General features: G+C 36.6%; 1 protein-coding gene across 3 annotated transcripts in view; it reads right to left on the reverse strand.

The window, feature by feature from the left end:
- Positions 1–1,850: 1,850 nt before the first annotated feature.
- Positions 1,851–20,786, reverse strand: part of LOC145985301 (kelch-like protein 5) — a 297,996-nt gene continuing 279,060 nt past the window's right edge. For all 3 annotated transcript variants that reach the window (XM_083119153.1, XM_083119152.1, XM_083119151.1), the window contains 4 exons: positions 11,248–11,410; positions 7,783–7,995; positions 4,840–5,011; positions 1,851–2,166 (listed from right to left, as the gene is read on the reverse strand). In XM_083119153.1, coding sequence (XP_082975279.1) covers positions 2,104–2,166; positions 4,840–5,011; positions 7,783–7,995; positions 11,248–11,410 — 611 coding nt within the window. In that variant the 3' untranslated portion in view covers positions 1,851–2,103. The remainder of the gene's footprint in view (positions 2,167–4,839; positions 5,012–7,782; positions 7,996–11,247; positions 11,411–20,786) is intronic.

Here is a 20,786-nt window from a genome sequence, read left to right on the forward strand (position 1 = left end):
TTCACACAGTTCGAATTCAAGTCTAACTCCAGAGACCATTCATAATATGTTCATATAATGCAAGCAGTATGACTTGGTTTTAATTTGTAATTAGATTTTGGGTACACATGTTTATCTCCTACCAATCGTAGAGAATATGTAGAAAGTGGAACCCCAATTTAATGTTCCCATATTTTACTTTTTTTTCAGCATTATACACTTAACTCTTTCTGGTCCCAATACAACAAAATATTGGAATTATTTTCTCGATTTTACATTTCCCCCCCACATTTTATGTTCTTCAGACACAATCCCCCGGGGAACATATAATCAAAGTTCCACAAAACTCCCTTTGATATAATTTACGAAAAATCAAAAGAACACATGTAAACTCAAAGCTCTTTATGTCTACATATCTTTGTTTTTATAAAATTAAAATGTAAGATATAGTACTTAATTTGTATGCCAGATATAGCCTTGTCATAGATATTAATTCCAATTAATTAATAAAATACTGGCAGTGCGTACTTGGCAGTCTCCTTTGGCTATGATTACCTTAGTAGGGGTTAGGCAATACAAAATAATTCAAATTTCACAGAAATGCTCCAATACGAGAGATGAAAACAGCTCCTCGTGTTCTGCAAACATTATACCAGGGAGTATCAATGTCATAACTTACTGAAAAGTCATGTAAAAACTGTAGTTAGACCAAGGATCAAACCTAGGTCTTTGGCATTCCGTGCCTATTCTCTATCACTGAGCTATCAAGCCAACCTCTAGACTCTACAATTTTCACAAAATAGATCTGTGGGCTTGATATAACGTCCATTCCAGGTATATTACATCTCCTTCTTGCTACTGGACCTAATGCTATCTCTCCAAATTGGTTGAGAAGCAATTTTTACATAACTTTTCAATAATTACAATAAATCCCCTGTGTACCATAATATACAATGTATATTAGGATTGGAATGGCATTGGAATGTCTCGGTTGGATTTACTTAACGATACCAGCCAATACTATTCCAGCATGTTAGTTTTATTTGGGGGGGGGGGCACCTGGCACTTTCACACAGTGGAAATTATGCAAAATTTGAAGTAACCATTTATTTTGTACCAGAATTTTGTGAAATCCTGTATTTTGTCATTACATAACAGATATTTTAATATTACGATGTAATTCTATTTTGAAACCAACTCTGGAAAATTGATGTTTATAATTTGAGTGGAACGTTCACTCACCAATATTAATATCACTCACTAACTTTTAATTGGTTCAGATTTTCAAGCATTGGCATTGATGAGAATCTGTAAGAGTATTGGCTCAAAGTGATATCAGGTCATGCAGTAACATTATATACATACATACTTATATACCAACAAACCTCTTGATAAAAACTGATGCTATTCCAGCATTCTCAAACGTCCAATAAATGATGCACTTCCGTGACTGAAACATTTGTAAATTGTTACATCATGTAAAATAAATAAAAAAATATTCTTCTTTACAGTGGACAATGTACATCAACAAAGGCATGAAAAAAGAAATGGAAGAATTGGTTCCATTATTCTGGAATGCAACTAGGTTAATTCTAAAAAAAATAAATAGATAAAAAAAGTGAAAAACATAGTGTGTCATGTAGCACTTGAATGACTGAAAATCATGCAATCTATGATTACGAGTCCATTAGGGAAGCTGTGAACTCTAATTTACACATATAAAAGAAGATGACATTGATATTTGCTTCTTTTTGTTTTATGGTATGAACTTATTTTTGGATGCTACTTAAAACACAAAACCTCACAGGTAAAAACAAGATGAAAATAAGAATGTTTTGGAGTTCAATTTTTATAAAAAATTATATAAACATAAAAAGAAATCTTGAAAATATATTCTGACCAGTGCCAAGACATTTTCTTGCATTGTATCGAGATCACATGAAAACAAGATAAACAATTTATGAACAAGAAATGGGATTAATCTTATTATGACTGCAGAAATTCCAAGGAACTATTTTTCTTAAAATATATATACACATATAAAAATTACAGAATTAACACTAATTACATTGCAAGAAAATAAACGTATACATCGAAATAATTAGAACTATGCACCTTTATAAATCAACATGAATTTTTGATGACCACAATGCAAGCACCAGCCCTTCCAGTATTCAGCTGGGCTACCTAAAAAGATAGGAAAATTTGATTTTAATAATATATGTTCAATGTCTTCAAATATTGCAAAAATACAATTGCATACAATGCACCTACAATTGCCTCTCTCACCATGGGCAATGGAAACAATGACTAGGATTACCAGACGTCCGGTTTTTCCCGGACATGTCCTACATTTTAGCCTTATGTCCGGCGTCCGGGAGGAATTTGAAAAATATCATAAATGTCCTACATTTTGAGCGTCACATAATATTAATTAGGAAAATAGGTAACAGAAAGAAATCATGCAAGATACAAGTCTACGGACTACGCTTCCAAACTCAATAGTGAAATTAATTTTGATTCAGTCATTGAGTCATTGCCCAAAAAGAAAAAAAAGTTTGTCCTGCTATTAAACAAACAGGAAAACGGAAGCAATTAATGAACAAAGTTTTGGGACCACTTTCTGATAACGTCACTGTTCAATGCCTGAGCAGAATTTCTTGCCTTAGGGTTTATACTGATGGAACAAGATGTTGCCCATTTTTATTCAATATTCAATATAATTTGATTGTAAAGCAGGGGTATAGAGAACAAAGTTATTCAGGGTGTCTGCCAGTCAAGAAAGTCATGAAAAAGTAAAAAATCAACAAGTGGGTCAAGATGTCAATAAAAAGGCAATAAATTATTCTTGTGGTCAAGAATTTTTGCTATTGATTGGTTGATTTAGTTTATTTTACTTCACTTTTTTCTGTCCCATTGGCTAATCGCAAAGATGAGGATGAATGATGGTAAGATAGGATGGATGAATGTATAGTCATAAACATATAGGAACAACCGACACAAGCCCCACGTAATAGTATACTGGCTGCGAGTCCAGATGCCAAAGCCTCGCTTGTCAGCTAAACACAGTTCAGGATGCATTAATACGAGAAAGCACATGTAATTCTCTTCTTAAATTCAGCATCAGTTTTCATCTTAATTGGCTCTTTGGTAGGGTTTTTCATGAAATAAATATTTATTTTCTTAATTACTAATTTTCAACTTTACCTAAGCAGGGGTCGAATAAATAGACATAAGAAGAACGGAAAGAAGGTATAGAAAAGTCCAGAAAAAGTCAAGAATTCTGAATGTGTTCTTTTGGTAGACACCCTGGACACTACTCAAGATGAAACTTCTCGAACTATTTTCAATTACGGTAACTGCTGAATATTTATTTGCCATTACAGGTCATAATTCAAATGTTGAGAGAGTACTTTCATTACCATCAGCACAACAGACTCACGAGAGAATTATTTTCTCTTGAAGTCTGTAAAATGTTTGTTTGGTACTGGTCCCTATAATTTCAAATAGTTTGACTGTCCACTATAACATAAATATAGTTTGGCTAAACCTGAAATTTTGATAAAAATTGTCTCCTCTGAGAAGTACCACTTAAATCATGCAGTGAGAGGTGCATTGATTAGTATGATTGCAAGTTTTGAAATTTTGCATTTAAAAATTCATTAAGAATTCATTTTTTTAAAACTGAAAAGTGTCACTTTTCAACTACTTTCTAAAGTGTTCTATAGAAATATGTATTATTTATTAAGAATGTTTTGTGTCCTACATTTTGGGACAGCATGTCCTACATTTCCCTTACAGCGATGTGGTAACCCTAACAATGACTATACACGTGACAACAGGTACGATTTATGGAAATGGCACTCCTTGTTAAGCACAGTCATTCTTTGCTGTATTTTTGTATCACTTTTGCCTTTTAGGAAACAGTCAATATCTCAGTATCTGTGGTGTTGTATGCAAGCTTCACTGTTCGCCCTCTGCAGTAAATAACGTTGCAACTATGCATGCAAGTTACTATTTGAATCACTTTTCTTTTCTTTCTTCACGAAGTAGTCTCTTATATTCACAAACACCAGATTAAATACACATTCACACAATGCAACCACCATCAACAAAAAAAAAAGAAACATAGATAAGTATGTTTTTCGCTGCAACACCACCATGTTATATATACTACATGCCATGTACTTGTTAAGATTATCCACTTGACACTTAGCCACCATGGCAATGAAATGCTACTTTTATATATATCCTATGCCAAGGCCTTGCATATGAAATGCATAGCATTACACAAAATTCCAAAAAAATACGAACAGACCTCAAAGAATGAATGAAATTAGCATTTCACTAGCATGCATGTTAAATATGGTGTTAAATATTTGGCCTTTTAGCTGTGTGCAAAGTAAGTTGGGTACATAGTTGCCAGTTCTTGATAAAAATCATAAAAGTCGAACTTGAAAAGTGATAATTTTAATGTATTTTAGGAAAACTTCCACTACGTTCTACAAATCAACAAAATGGACAAAACACTCGCAATGGACATCCATGTCAAAGCAGGAATTCAAACGGGGGACCAATGAAGTCGTAATGCACTGTGCTAACCACTCTGCCATGGAGGTCGGCAAAAGTTCTGAGAATACTCACCACAAGTGGCAACTGCTAATTTCAAACACTGCCCCAGACATGCAGTTTCCATTTGTTTCTTTTTGAGACCCAGGTTACGTAGTAAAATATCTCTGGGATCTGTTTAGGATCTATCACGATCCTAATAAGTATTTAGTTTTTTACCAGTTTCTTTCCGACTGTTTCAATGCCTATATCACAAAAGCATTAATCTACATGTAATTCCATGACACTTACCTGTTGCCATTCATTATTCTGAGGATCATACGCTTCCACCAAATTTAAATATTGTTGGCCATCATATCCACCAACCGCAAAAAGTCTGTCACCAAGAAGGGAAACACCGATGGCATCCCGACCAATGCTCATTGAAGACACGGTAGTCCACGTATCAGTCTTCGGATCATATCTGGAAGAGGAAAAAAAAACAAATATGTCCTGTCTGGTTTCTAATTTTATCAGTTGTGTATATTGACAACAGCCAAGATTTGTTTTGTTTTTATAATCACAGAAAACATAAATGTTGCACAAGATGACTACAAATTTGCAGAATTACAATTTAGGGTGACCAGACGTTCTCCTTTATCCAGACATGTCCTCCTTTTTAGGCGTCTCTCTGGCATCCGGGTGGATTTTTCAGAAATCGGTAAATGTCCTCCTTTTTTGGAAAGAGTATGGCATCGACCATAGCAAATGTGCTGCATAGAGAATGCTTCCACACATAACGATCATCATATCACTTGGGGTGCGTTAAGTATTCGAGCAATGCTCACCTAGCATCTGGGAGCCGAACACTATCACTTTCCCAACTGAGTCATTAGTAGGGTGCGGATTTATAGGCACTAAAATGATGACAATAGGCACTTAAAAAGGTACTATATACGTACTAAAAAATGCACAAAAATAGACACCCTAAAATTTAAAAACATATATATATAAAATGGGTAATGAATGTGAACTTATTTCAATTTTCTCATTACAATATACAATTGTACTGTGTTAGAACCTCAGTTTATACATAAAAGAAAGTGCGCTAACGAATAAGAAGCTATTAATACTCTACTGATCGAAATTCACATTTGTGGGGAATCGTCAGTTAAAGTAATTCTCACAAAAAAGAGCTTGTGCTAACGACTGTGTCCATTTGAACAAACGATGAAAAAAAAATTTGCATCATTGTAACAAAAAATGTAAACAGTGGTCCAATTGAGAGCCTCAAATCTGGCGAATACCAGATAACATCAACAAAGCCTTCTTCAATGTAGGGAAAGCCAAAGGCACGTAATAAAAACCTGAAGTATGCGCAATTTTTTGGCACGATTAAGCGAAATAGGTACTAACCCTCGGAAAAGGCATTTATAGACACTATAAAAATGCATTTTTGGACTAGAAACACCATGAAACGAACTTTAAACATTAAAACCTGTGTTTTATTACAAAAAAAAAAAAAGTGCTCCCCTGTGCTTAGCACCACACCATGAAGGCGTATAGGGGGTGTGGGGGTAACGCCCCACACTTTCTTGATCCGGTCGTGAGTGGGGGTGATGTGATCAGCATCACGCCCCTGACTGCCTTTACCCCCCAGGGTTTCACCCAGGTACCATGTTATTCGACGCTGGGTGGGCGCCGGGGCCGCTTCCTACGTTAGAAAAGTTCTGTGTTTTATTACAAATAAATAAAATAGGCAAAATTCCACACCCTAGTCATTAGTATTATTCTAACTCGTTGCTTCACCCTTTGAGATTGCAGGAATGCACGTAGTCTGTAAAAGTAAAGTGCTCCCCTGTGCTTTGCACCACGCCACGAAGACGTATAGGGGGTGTGGAGTTAGGGCCCCACACTTCCTTGATCGCGGCTGAAGGTAGGGGTGATGTGATCAGCACCAAGCCCTTGGTCGCCTTTAACCCCCAGAGTTTCCTTCAGGTATCCACTTTACATGATGCTGGGTGAGCTTCGAAGCTGCTTGAACAGGTAGAAAAATTCTCGAATCTCCGCTGCCGGGGATTGAACCTCTTTCTCCCATGGTAGTCAGACGCTCTAACGACTGAGTCTGTGCAGTTCCTTTTCGATTGATTGATTTGGTTTATTTTACTTCACTTTTCTGCCACTTTTTGGCTAATCACGAACATGGGTATGAGCGATGATATGATGATTTTGATGAAGGGACACTCACAAACACCCATAAAAAAAACAAAAACACCCATACCAGGCCCGCGATTAGAATCCAGGATCCCTGGCGTTGTGTGTTAACCACTCCACCACGGAGATCGGGCAGTACCTTTTCGAGTTATACATAAGCGATACAGAAACGTGTAGTGAAAATTTTGATTATTAAGTAGTATTTACTTTCATGAAATAACGAAGCGAAAGTGTAAATTCAACAATGATCTTGCAAGAAAATATCCGGCTTTTAAAAGGATGGAAGAAACGAATATGAGGTAAGTGTAAGGTGGCTGTTACTTTCCCCTGCTGTTGAAAGGGTGCTAGAAATGTTCCTGGCATTAAAATCATATTTCTTGAAACAATCTAAACTACCTAAAATTTTAATTCGGTTTTTGGAAATAAGTTAAAATAAATCTTACTTGTTACATTTGCATTCACTTGTGGGGATATTTCATTCTAATATCCAAGAATTAGAAAAGGAGTAAAATTATGTGATTCAAATTGTAGATATTCTTTGTTATTTGTTAAATAACAGATTAGGATATTGCTTTCTTTGGTAAGAGGAAGTTATTGAAAGAGATCACTTGGAAAGTATCTGTGAGAAAGGCGTTGGCCAGATTTTTTTAACATTGCTTAAATTGAGAGTAATGGCAATGTGGTGCTTTTTTTTATGACTTTGCCCTCCTTTTTTGGCATGCTCTGTCCTCATTTTTGAATGTATGTGTCTGGATACCCTACTAACATCAGTAGTATGAAAGTGCTGTAATTCAAATGAAATTGATGTTATTTTTGGCATAAATTTGTGAATAAAAACCTCACAAATTTGAGAGCATAGTGTGGCAACACTGTTGCCTTCTAATAAAGGGGTTGAGGTTTTGATCCGTGGTGGAGGTACACTGCACGATGGCTTGGATCCAACTTCAATTAAGTCCCAATTAACCTATTTGACCACAAAGTGAACTTAAAACAAATTTCATTTGGAATGATGATACTTCACAAAATTACAACTTTCCTCACCTCTCTACACAGTCAAATCTTGAAGCTGAAGGGTTAGATGCTGGTGCATCATGACCTCCGAGAGCATACAGATAGCCATTGACCACTCCAACCCCCACTCCACCTCTACGCTTGGACATTGGTGCACACGACGTCCACTTGTTGGTGTGGGGATCAAAACATTCGACCGTGCGTAGACAGGAGCTACCATCTCTGCCGCCAACAGCATACAACCTGTCATTAACAAAAAAGCAGTTATACACTAACTTTTGAATAAATTGTATCTTTACATTCACAGATAAATAACAAAGGTGCACTAAATTACAAGTTATTGATTGATTGATTGATTTATTAGCATCCCTTCAACTTTACAAAAGTTTGGAATTGTCACATTGTACATGTATAATTAGAATACATCTATAAAACTACAGGCATAATATAATATAAAATACAATAGATAGTATGAGATACAAGATATAATATAAATAAAATAGAAACAATGCATGCTCAATGTTATTTTCTTGAGACAAATTGGCTAAAAATTTGTTTTCTATATTCAATGTTCGCTTCATCTGCTATGACATTATGTACACATATATACAGTATACACACAAACACATAGTGAGCATTAAATAGTCACCTATACTTACATCTAGATAAGTGGAATCAAACAGCAAACAGTTACAAAGGAAAAATAAAAACCTAATGATAGGGCAGTTTTATTTTGTTACATTATTATTGTTATTGCTGCCACTTACGGTGTCAATGTACTCTTGCACTGTGTAAAAACAATGTTCCTTTAGGAATCTTTTCAAATGTAACTTGTATATTGGCAATGAATTTATGTTTTTGAATGCATTTGGTAGCATGTTAAATAAGTGCATACCATTATATGTTACCCCTTTTTGGTAGAATGTGGTATTGTGTAATTCCATATGTAAGTCATTCTTTCCCCTGGTGTTGTAGGTGTGGTAGTCCTTATTTGCTGTGTGCATATTTTGACAAATTTTCATGCCTGTTAGGATTTCATATAGGTATATGATTGAAACTGGCAATATCTGTAATTCTCGAAATAATGGTTTGCATGGTTCATCTGTTGGGAGCATTTGTCATTTTTTTTTATAGATACTTAAGATTGGTAAATTTATTGGCAATTTTGCCAATAAACTGATATGCCTACCTACGTTGGCTGACACAGATCGAATAACAGCCCAAATACATAATTTGTCTCAGCCTGTTTACTACACTGCTATTTTAGTACATTTATATTGCAATTACATATACATCATTTATGTACTAATTATATTCTTGGTGTCGAGGTTTCAAACTGAGGGTCATTTTTATCTACCACAACCTATTTGCAACAATGGATTACTTCTGTTTATGCAAAAAATAAATATTAATTTATCACCTGTAACGGAACTCTGGCTCCAATTACAAAAGGTGTACATGGAGTAATAACAATTAAAAAATTAAGACAATAAAATACAAAAGAAGAAGAAAGAAAGAGGATACACAACTACACTAATAATCGTGTAAAGAATACTAGTACATAAATCTAATAAACATTTGCAGAAGTATAACCAGATACATATCTATATACATTCATAATTATACTTATATATACACTCATATATAAACACAAAGACACATAAACATACTCATGTACACAGAAACATTTACATAGGTACTTGTGAATAGTATAAGCTCTCAAATAGTCTAAAGTTTAGCATTCTTGCCTTTGGTGAGAGTGGTTGATTCTCAGTGAGAGCTCCAAAATTTTGGTGTTGACCCAGTATTGTGGGAACAACTGGGGAGCTATTTGCAAGTAATAGTAGAGGTCCCAGTCTCGAAAGCCAGAAAACAACAGTGATGGGAATTGAGTGTATTGTCCAACGAAAAGCTGCTTAGCAGCCTTGACCCTCAATGGGCTCTTTGCACCACGTGGTTTTCACTTTGTGAATAGTGTACATTAATTATGGGTTACGGCAACCTAACTTCAAGGAGTAAAATCTGACACACTTATTTCCATGGCATGGTAGGAGTGACAACTTCCATGTTGGACACCCTCGAGAGACTTCTGCAGGCTAGGAAGGCATCTGGACTCACAGCCAATAGAATCCTCTGTGGGTCTTGTGTGATGTTCTGTCCGTCTGCATTTGTGATGCAAGTTTTCCACCCGTCCCTATCTTCGGCAAGATCAAACCACTCTTCACCATCTTTACAAATTCCTTTCAGATCTATCTTAATATTGTCATCTTTATCTTGGTCTTGGCTTTCCTACAGGTCTCTTACCATCATGTTTTCCAAGAGATTAATATAAATTATGTAGCTATGCTATTATTAGGGCCTGGGACTTTATGTTATAACATATTTTTTTATTTGGCATTTGATCAAGTACTGGGGTGAGATCTTTACATATCTGATGAAAATCAGCCGAAGTAGACGAACTTCATAAGGCATATTTTGACATATACTTGACCAATTTCAAGTTTTTACAACATACTTCTTCAATTTTCTCGTAAGGAGATATATTTCTGTATAATTACGTAATTGTCTTGCATATATTCGGTTATTTTATAATTTATTCTTTGTACCTTTAGCACAATGGATAGTTTGTTATCGATGGTAAGAAATTTCAGGATAAAGAAATTAAAAGCAGATGCCATTTTTTCTTACCAACTAGTACAGAACAATACTGCCCCCTTTTTTTTTATCCTGCCGACAATTGATAGCTGTGAGAACATTATTGAGAAAAAATGTTCTCGGTCATTGTTATGGACACAAGAATAACTGTAAACAAGTTTCAATTGTTATCATTTCTTCAACTTTTTTGTAGGCTGTTTTTCAGATTCTATACAGTTAAAATCTGCCTAAAAAGGTTGTGTTTGTGTATTGATAACCTAGATTTACCAGAGCTACTGTTTTGCTTTAATTACCACAAAGGTGTAAAAATGACATATTATTAGTAAATGAAACTTAGGATAATTGCAGTGAACCTCACGATATTTTCAGTATTTTTCAACTACATTCTTCAGTTTAACGGATTCTGACCTCATTTAATACTCCACCCTCACCCTAGTTGATCATCCCTAGAAGATACGGACTTTTAGTATAGTAATGAGAAATTCGAAAGTACGGTTTTGCATATTATTGGCTTTACTGGAAATATTTCTGCATTTTTCTCACATATTTTTCAATCAGTACGACATAATTACACACATATATTAAAGTTTTGTAGGACATAAAGTCCCAGTTCGTAGTTATTATGTATCTTTCTCCACTCACTAATAAAAAATAAAATGTGTTATTTTAAAAAGTACACGTATCGCATGGAGGAGATAGATTTTGAAAAAATGTCAAAAATCCTTTTTCCCCCCACAAGTGATGCAAAAGAATAAAAAATCAAACAAAAGATTGTTTAAACTATAATTATACAAAAGATTACACTTACTTTCATGTCAAGGAAAACTACTTAACACTCACTTTGTATTCAGAACTGCTACTCCAACAGTGGAACGTTGGGTGGACATTGGAGCAACATAGCTCCACTGACGTGCTTGCGGGTCCCATCTTTCGACAGTGTTGAGGTAACTCCACCCATCGTGGCCACCTACAGCATACAATGGGCCCTCAAGAACACCAACACCTAGAATATGTAAATGATAGTATGTATTAGCACACTAAAACCAGTGACATTTAACATTCATTAACTACCTTCAAATTCCCTTTATTGTTCATGTTACCATATGGTTCAGGCTGTGAACTGATTTTTTTGAGAAAACAATGTTCCTTCATGGTAAAATATTTATCTATTCTCAATGGGTCAATGTTACAGCAGAAAGAACATCGAAACAGAAAGAACACACACACACAAAAGAAGGTTCACACAACTAATTACTTTGTCAAAAATGTAAATGAATATCGATTAATCACCATTCATTCATCATTTCTCTTCATGAGACTCCTGTGGATAAAATAAAACATTAATGCAATTATTATACACAGAAAATCAGAACTAGAATATACATTTTATGTTAATTAGTATCACTTTTCTGCCACTTTTGGCAAATTGCGACAATGGAGATGAATGATGATTAGAGGAAAAATGAAGATATTATCAATAGTTTAACAGACTTATGCAGCCACAAAACGTTTGATAGATAACATCTAGACAACAGCCAAAGCAAACCACATGAAACCACATGATGATTCACATGAATGTCCTAGAAGGAATTCTAAGCAGATGCAATTTTTTTAGATTTTGGAAAATCACAAGGAGATGAAAATTTGAAAAAAGTCCTCACATTGGCTAAACATCCAGCCGAGCCTTAAGTGTAATTTGATACATGACAGAAAAGGACTTTTTGAAAAAATCTAGTTAGACTGACACTGGAACTATGTAAAAGGCACTTTGGAATGAAAATTATGCTTGTTTACAACAAAAAATAACAGAAATTTATATAAAAAATAGTCTAGTTCTTCCTTGCAAACTCTTCTGGGCACGTATTTAGTTTTACAGTTACAAATCATGGCTATTTTTTGAAAAATCCATTCCAAACAAGGGTACAATGGCGATGTTTTTTGAGAGGCGAATGCTGCAAGTGTAAAACATGTTGCTATTTAAAATGAACAACTCAAATAACAATAAGTTAAATTTTTAGTATCTGTACATAATTAGTTTCAGATAGTTGAATTAATTGAGGTACAGTCTGAGGCTATTCTACTACCTAGCTCATATTACAATAACTAAACACACAGTAACTACAATACAAAAATACCAAATACAATGTGTGTATTAGAGACTACAATTCATCATATACAGAGATTACTGTGCATTAAAATTCAGAAAATCATACAGGATACAGAGATGTATGTATGCACGTCAGGTTTTACAATTTTATACATGAGAATAACTATGCAAGATTCACTTCCATTATACTTTCATGGTATGACCAAAATATTAGAAATATGTCTAAAAACTGAAAATTTATATAACCTTAAAAATATCACTAAGAATGGCAAAATAGAGTAGAACCCCGATTTGACATCAACTGCGCATTAGAAAAATACAATATTACAAAAGGATGCAGTAGAAAAATAAACCTTTAGTATAATTTTCTACACAATTTCACACAATCTGACATAAAAACTATTTGTGTTCAAAATATTTCCTTGCTGGACATTATTTTCCGTCCACTGCCTCTGCTAATAGTGATTATGAAAGTATTGGTGGGTGAGGCCAACAGTTTCCAAGTTATTTATCAAAGCTTTACCTATGCTGCCATTTCCCAAAAGATGCTTCCCCAAAAAGATTGGTAGTGGATTTTTTTGAACAGAGAAAATTACATATTTTGGCACATTCTTGCACAAAAATTATTTGTGTTGCAATTATTTCCATGTGAAATCATTTATTTCCTCTACTACTAGTATTGTAACAATTCCACTTCACATTTTCCTTATGTTTCTGGCAATCCAAAACTTCTTTCCGGAAGATTATGTTCTCTAAATTCAAGCTTCTGTTGTACATGGTCAGCTGTGCCATCAACAACCCCATTCCTTCCTTAAGCTGTCAATCACTTCCATTCAAAATCTGTATCTTATTGTCATGTGGGATCAATGACTATTTCTTAATGACTGCCAAGAGCTATTGCGTTACAGTGATATAGTGCTCTAATCAGAATGTCAAACATATATTATTTTCTTTGGATCTGGTTGCGTAGATGAAGTTTAATCCACATGTCTACTCAGGTGTGTTGTCCTAATTAAATAGAGCATGATTTAACAATTTGTATCATTTGATAACAAGTTTTAGTGTCTATTTTCTACATTTTAGTGATTTTTTCCCTGCCTATTTTGGATTTTTTAGAACCTAATATCCAGCCTATAATCACGAGATATTATTTGTGATATAAAAATCTGATACCTCCCTCTATTAACTTTACGATGCATATATTTTTACTACGTGCCTTGTAAAATGTGTATATGAACATAGAATGGAATGCAAAAGATGAATTGTATACAAGCATTATGGCATTTTTGCTTGTGAAATATTTTCTTCTGGCAAAGTTCACTACGTGGACAAATGCATTAAAATCTTACAGGAATGTTACTTCCATAGTTATGTTACATTAATTTTGAGTCTGTCTAGGTTATCTGCGAAGACAAAGACAAAAATGAATTCGTGAAATGTGTCAAATAATAACCAGGAAGGAACATGCATATTGGGGCTCAAACCTATGATCTCAGATTTCACTACAATATAAGACAAGTACTTCTTTGCAGACTCTGAAGAAAACTGAGAAACTGAATCTTTGAAAACTGTTTTGCATAGTCACAGTCATTGTATAAATTACATTACATGGTCTGGCAACTAAACCTGATGGTTTTTAATTACAAATAAAAACAAGACTCTTTCATGCAAGAAAGTCAATTTAATACATGTTGTACTACATCTCAAAGCATTTTAGGAAAATAGCATGAGTGGCAGTTTCTTGACAAGGACAGTTCATTTTTTGAATGACTCCTCAACAATGTCCACCAGGTGTTCTTGCCACTGTTGATACAGTCTCCTTGAAGTTTCTTACCCACAATAAAATGGTATTCTGACTGGGAACATGCAGATTACGGTCAATGTCATAGTGATGTGTTGCCACCACACATTCATTATGAAAAACGTCTCAACCACAAAAGCACGGTGTTGTGCTGATCACTGCTTCATGCTGACTGACATGCTTTATGATAACGAACAACTGATACCATTACTTTGTGCAACTTCCGTTCGGTGTTGATTTAAAAACTGCCAGATTCAGTTGCTGCACCTCACAGGTGTGCTATTCAAAAATGAACTCTCCTTGTCAAGAAACAGCATGAAACTGCCACTCATGCTAATTCCCTAAAACGCTTTGAGATGTACTACAGCATGTATTACATTGACATCGTTGCATGAATGAGTTTCGTTTTTATTTGTAATTAAAAACCATCAGGTTTAGTTGCCAGACCTGTATTATTAAAAGCTTCTTGTTTCTTTAGAAAATAAAAGTTTAGTCACTGTAGACTATGTGCTCCTGTCCTATATCTTTGTAACGCTCAAACAGTAATTGCATCTCATGAAATATTGTCTTGCATTACAGGGTCCGTTCTGAAAGTATCCGAACTTATTTATTTGCAAACAATTTATTGATGACAATTACAACTGCTGTCAATATTCTTAGGCACCTTCAGCCTCAATACAGCGAGTATAGCGACTTTTCCACTGTTCACAGCAGACCTGAAGTCCTTGACTGACACCCTCTTTAATGCTGCGGTATGGCAGCTTGAACCTCTTCAATTGATGCAAAACGCTTCCCCTTGAGCACCCTTTTGACCTTGGGAAAAAAAAAGAAGTCAGCCAGTTCCAAGTCCGGGCTGTAAGAGGGATGAGGCAGCATTGCCACGCGTACGTTGGCCAAAAACTCACCTACCAACAGCGCTGTGTGAGCCGGCGTGTTGTCGTGGTGAAGCACCCACCTGTCGGCGATGTCAGACCGGATGCGCTGGACCCTCTGTCGGAAACGCTGAAGCACTGTTTTGTAGTAAGCTGCATTCACGGTGGTCCCAGCAGGTACAAACTCTTTGTGCTCGACCCCCTTCACGTTGAAAAAGACAAGGAGCATTGTCTTCACCTTTGATTTTGACATCCGGGCCTTCTTTTGATGAGGGGACGTGGGGCTGTGCCATTCTGAACTTTGCCTCTTGCTTTCGGGGTCATACTCGAATAGCCAGGTTTCATCCCCGGTTATCACTCGGTCGAGAAACGTTTCGTCACCATCCACACGTTCCACAATTTCGCAGGCAATTCGCACACAACACTGCATTTGATCGTCCGTCAAAACTTCGGAACCATTTTTACACAGATTTTGCGCATGTTCAAGTTTTGGGTAACAATTTCAAAAACTTGCGTTTTCGCCAGTCCCACTTCCTCTGCAATCATCTGGAGACTTAAACGCCTGTTTTTGTCTAACAGAGCTTTCACACGGGCCACATTTTCCTCCGTTTTTGACGTGAACGGCCTCCCTGAGCGTTGTTCGTACTCGACCACCTCCTTCCTTGAATGTTGTGTGCCATGTGTAAACTTGCGTGCGGGACATCACTTCCTCATCGTAAGACTCCCGTAGCATGGTTAAAGTCTCCGTAAAGTTTTTTTTTCAATTTAACACAAAATTCCACAGCGTAGCGCTGTTCCAAACTGCGCTCCATTTTCACCAAATCCACCTACTGCAAATTCTCGACGCGACGTTTTTTCCGTGTACACAACACGAGCGATGGCACCTCAACCACTGCTCGCAGGCAACTGAGCGAGGCCTTGTTTTGAAGGTTAAGGTCCCCACTGCCAACTGGCGCAGCTTACCCGAACCCTCGACCGATTCTCACGTCGCGCTGCGGACAGTTCGGATACATCCAGAACGGACCCTGTATATTCATCGCCGAATTAAAACTTGCAAATTGCATACATTTCTGTACCATTGTAGATTCCATTGATAAGGTCTAAAATATTACTAGTACAATTATCGTGGAAAAATACATCTGAAGATGGCATCCTCGCCACTTTTACCTTACCTTACCACATGGCGCTACAGCTCCTCATGGGCTTTGGCCTCCTCAACTATGTGCCTCCGTCTATTCCTGTCCTCTGCAATCTCCCACCATCTTTTCACCTTCATGTGATGCAAATCTTCCAGGACACCATCTAGCCATCTTGTCATTGGTCTTTCTCTTCTTCTTGTTGAATAGAATTTTTTTTTCATCACTTTCCTTTGCATTCTATCCTTTCCCATTCTCTGTACGTGACCCAGCCACCGCATTCTTTGTGATTTAATAAATCTCACAATATCCTCTTTCCCTAGTATATGGTTAATTTCTTCATTAGTTCTTATTCTCCAGAAATTATTTTCATTAACTGGTTCATATATTTTGCGTATCACCCTCCTCTCAAATCTGCGCAATGCTTCCTCTTCTGTCTTATTCATTACCCATGTCTCTGAACCATATGTAATTATAGGTCTTATTAACGTTTTATATATGGTAATTTTGAGATTCCTGTTTATTAGTTTGCTCTTTAATAATTGCATGTTTGCATAATATGCTCTATTCCCCATGTATATCCTTTCCTTTATCATGCTATCTTTTTTATTTTGTTCATTTATGATCAGCCCTAAGTATTGGAATGACCTGACTCTTTCAAATTCCTTCCCATTTATTTCTATTCTTTCCTCTCTATATTTGTCAGGTTTTTGGGTAACAATCATGTACTTTGTTTTATTGACATTTGTTTCTAGTCCTAACCTGTTTGCAGTTTCTTCTAATCTCTGGTATGTTTTCTTTAAATCGTTTCCTGTTCGTGCTATTATTGCAATGTCATCTGCATATGCGCATATTTGAGTGCTCTTTGTAAAAATTGATCCTCTCTTATCTACCTTTTCAAAGGCCACGTGTAATGCTAGTATGAAGAGTGTGGTTGACAGTCCATCTCCTTGTTTGACTCCTCTGTAATATGGAAATTCTCTACTTGTTTCATTCCCTATTTTCACTTTTGCTCTGGTCTGTTTCATTGTCATTTCTATTAAATTTATTAACTTGATGGGGATTTTTAATTCTTGCATAGCTCTACTCAGTTCGGGTCTCCTTATACTATCAAATGCTCTTTTGTAGTCAATGAATAGAATTAGGAGGTCTATTGCATATTCATAGTGTTTTTCAATTATCTGTTGTATAACGAATAATTGATCTGTTGATCTGGTCTAAATCCACATTGATATTCTCCTACTATAGATTCAGTATATTTCTTCAATCTTTCATTAATAATACTGGTAAGGACTTTGTACACCACATTTAGCAGCATTATTGGTCTATAGTTACTACATTCCGTTCGATCCCCTTTTTTGTGTATTGGGCATATTATTCCAACTTTCCATCCTTCCGGCATTTGTTGTTCTTTCCAGATCCGTTCCAGGAGTTTATGGATTTCAATTTTCATTGTCAGTCCTGCCATCTTTAGCATTTCTATTATTATACCGTCTTCTCCTGGTGCTTTGTTATTTTTCGCTTTTCTAATTGCTATTTCTATCTCCTCCATTGTTGGTGGGTCTTCAATGCTTCCTTCATTGTATCCATCTATTCCTGTTGTTCCCACTAGTTCCTCTTCTTTTCCTAGTTGTTCTTGATAATATTCTGCCCATCTCTCTAATTTTCTATGAAGATCTATCATTGCTCCGTTTTTATCCTTATAGCCAATTTCCTTTGGTTGGTATCCTTTATTTACTTTTTTGATTGCGGTATACACTTTTCTTGTTTCATTTTGTCTACTCAAGTCATCTATCTCCATCAGCTGTTTCTTCATTATCTCCTTCTTTTTCTGTTTGCATGTTTTATTAGCTATATTCCTTTTTTCTCGGTACCTTTCGACATTTCCTCTCGTTTTTCTTTGTATCATTTTTTGTCTAGCTTCGTTCTTTTCCTTTATTACTTTCTCACAATCCTCATCGAACCACATTTTTTCCCCTACTTGTTTATCTTCGGCCGCGGTAGCTCAGTCGGTAACGCGTCTGACTACCATGCTAAAGGTCCCGGCTTCGATCCCCGGCCGGTTCAAATCCGGGAACTTTTCTAACGGTGGAAGCGGCCCCGGCGCCCACCCAGCGTCAAATAACATGGGTACCTGGGGGAAACCCTGGGGGGTAAAGGCGGTCAGGGGCGTGATGCTGATCACATCACCCCCACTCACGACCGGATCAAGAAAGTGTGGGGCGTTACCCCCACACCCCCTATACGCCTTCATGGCATGGTGCTATGCACAGGGGAACACTTTACCTTTTTTTTTTTACCTTTGTTTATCTTCTCCTATTTTTTCTTCTGCTACTTCTTTTAGAGTTCCTTGTATTTTCTCCCAGTGTTTTTCGGTTGAGCTCCTCTCCTCTGCTGTCCAACTTTGTGTTTTTTGAGGTATTGCATCTTGGTATCTTTGTCTGATTTCTTCTTTTTTTCCATTTCTGCATATTCCATTTTATTCTTTTTAGTTTTTCTGTCTGTTGTGTTGTTCTTATTCTCTCTCGAACTTTTACTTTCAAAAGAAAGTGGTCAGAGTCACAGTTAGGTCCTCTGCAACTTCTAATATCTGTGATTGAGGAGGAATATCTGTGACCTACCAAAACATGGTCGATTTGGTTTGTTGTTGTTCCATCGGGGGATCTCCAGGTCCCCAAATGTATATCTTTATGTGGGAAACACGTGCTTTTTATTATCTAATTGCAAACTGATAAAGTAGATTGCCATTATTATTGCTTTCTCTATGTAAGGTATAGACTCCACTTATTCCTTTTCTCCTATCCTCCTTGCCAATTTGTGCATTAAAATCTCCCATGATAATAATTGAATCATATCTAGGTGTTTCTTCTAATGTTTCATCCAGCTTATCATAAAATTCTTCTTTCTCATGATCACCTTTGTCTTCTGTAGGTGCATACACTGTTATAATTGCTATGTTTCTGAATGATCCTTTAACTCTGAGCTTGCTTATTCTATCACATACTGGCACAAACTGCAGTATACTTTTTCTTGCTTCCTTAGTTATTATGAAGCCTGTATCTCTCTGCCCTGTCCTTTGTTCTGTTCCACTATAAAACATTGTGAAGTTTTTTTTGTCTACTCTACCCGTTCCAACCCATCTAATTTCCTGTACTGTTGCTATCTGTATACCATTTTTTTCTATTTCTTGTGCTACCTCCTGCATCTTTCCTGGGGCTAGCATTGTCTTTATATTCCACGTGGCCATATTCATGTCCGTTATCCGTTTAGCTGGTCCATCATCATGTTTATCCACTTTCCGAGGCACAAGTTGTGGTTTCTGAACGATTGATTTTTTCTGGATAAGGTTGTCAGCCTCACGCCAACACCCAACTTGGAGGACCAGGTAATTTTCTGTTAGGGTTTTCTTCCCTTAGCCTTTATAGATCCCTCTATGACTAGGAAGGAATATTAGGATAGGATATGGTAAAGATGGGACGTTGTAGAACACCTTAGTCTGGCTTCTCTTCTGAGACCTGTCCAGCATGGGTGACCCTGCCGGTAGATTCTACCGCTGGCATAGCTCTCAGCCTCAACAAAGCACACAAACCCCTCCGCCTGCATGGTCAGTGCTACTTTAAGGCGGTGTTCCCTGGAGGGGCAATCATCTGGAGACTTAAACGCCTGTCTTTGGCTAACAGAGCTTTCACATGGACCACATTTTCCTCTGTTTTTGACGTGAACGGCCTCCCTGAGCGTTGTTCGTACTCGACCACCTCCTTCCTTGAATGTTGTGTGCCATGTGTAAACTTGCGTGCGGGACATCACTTCCTCATCGTAAGACTCCCGTAGCATGGTTAAAGTCTCCGTAAAGTTTTTTTTTCAATTTAACACAAAATTCCACAGCGTAGCGCTGTTCCAAACTGCGCTCCATTTTCACCAAATCCACCTACTGCAAATTCTCGACGCGACGTTTTTTCCGTGTACACAACACGAGCGATGGCACCTCAACCACTGCTCGCAGGCAACTGAGCAAGGCCTTGTTTTGAAGGTTAAGGTCCCCACTGCCAACTGGCGCAGCTTACCCGAACCCTCGACCGATTCTCGCGTCGCGCTGCGGACAGTTCGGATACATCCAGAACGGACCCTGTATATTCATCGCCGAATTAAAACTTGCAAATTGCATACACTTCTGTACCATTGTAGATTCCATTGATAAGGTCTAAAATATTACTAGTACAATTATCGTGGAAAAATACGTCTGAAGATGGCATCCTCGCCACTTTTATGTGTTGTATATTATTCTATAATAACCATATTCGATAATAATGCACTTCTTAAACCAATGCAAAGATATAAAATACATAAAAGCCACTAAATGAATGAATGAGGTAAAATTGTTGGGTGCTTCGACACATATGGATGGCCATTTTGCACCCCTCAATGTATACAGGGAAATAAATATCCCCTTATCTACTGCACTT

Source organism: Lepisma saccharinum, chromosome 3 (genome assembly GCF_977018435.1).
Source record: "Lepisma saccharinum chromosome 3, izLepSacc3.1, whole genome shotgun sequence".
Classification (NCBI taxonomy): domain Eukaryota; kingdom Metazoa; phylum Arthropoda; class Insecta; order Zygentoma; family Lepismatidae; genus Lepisma; species Lepisma saccharinum.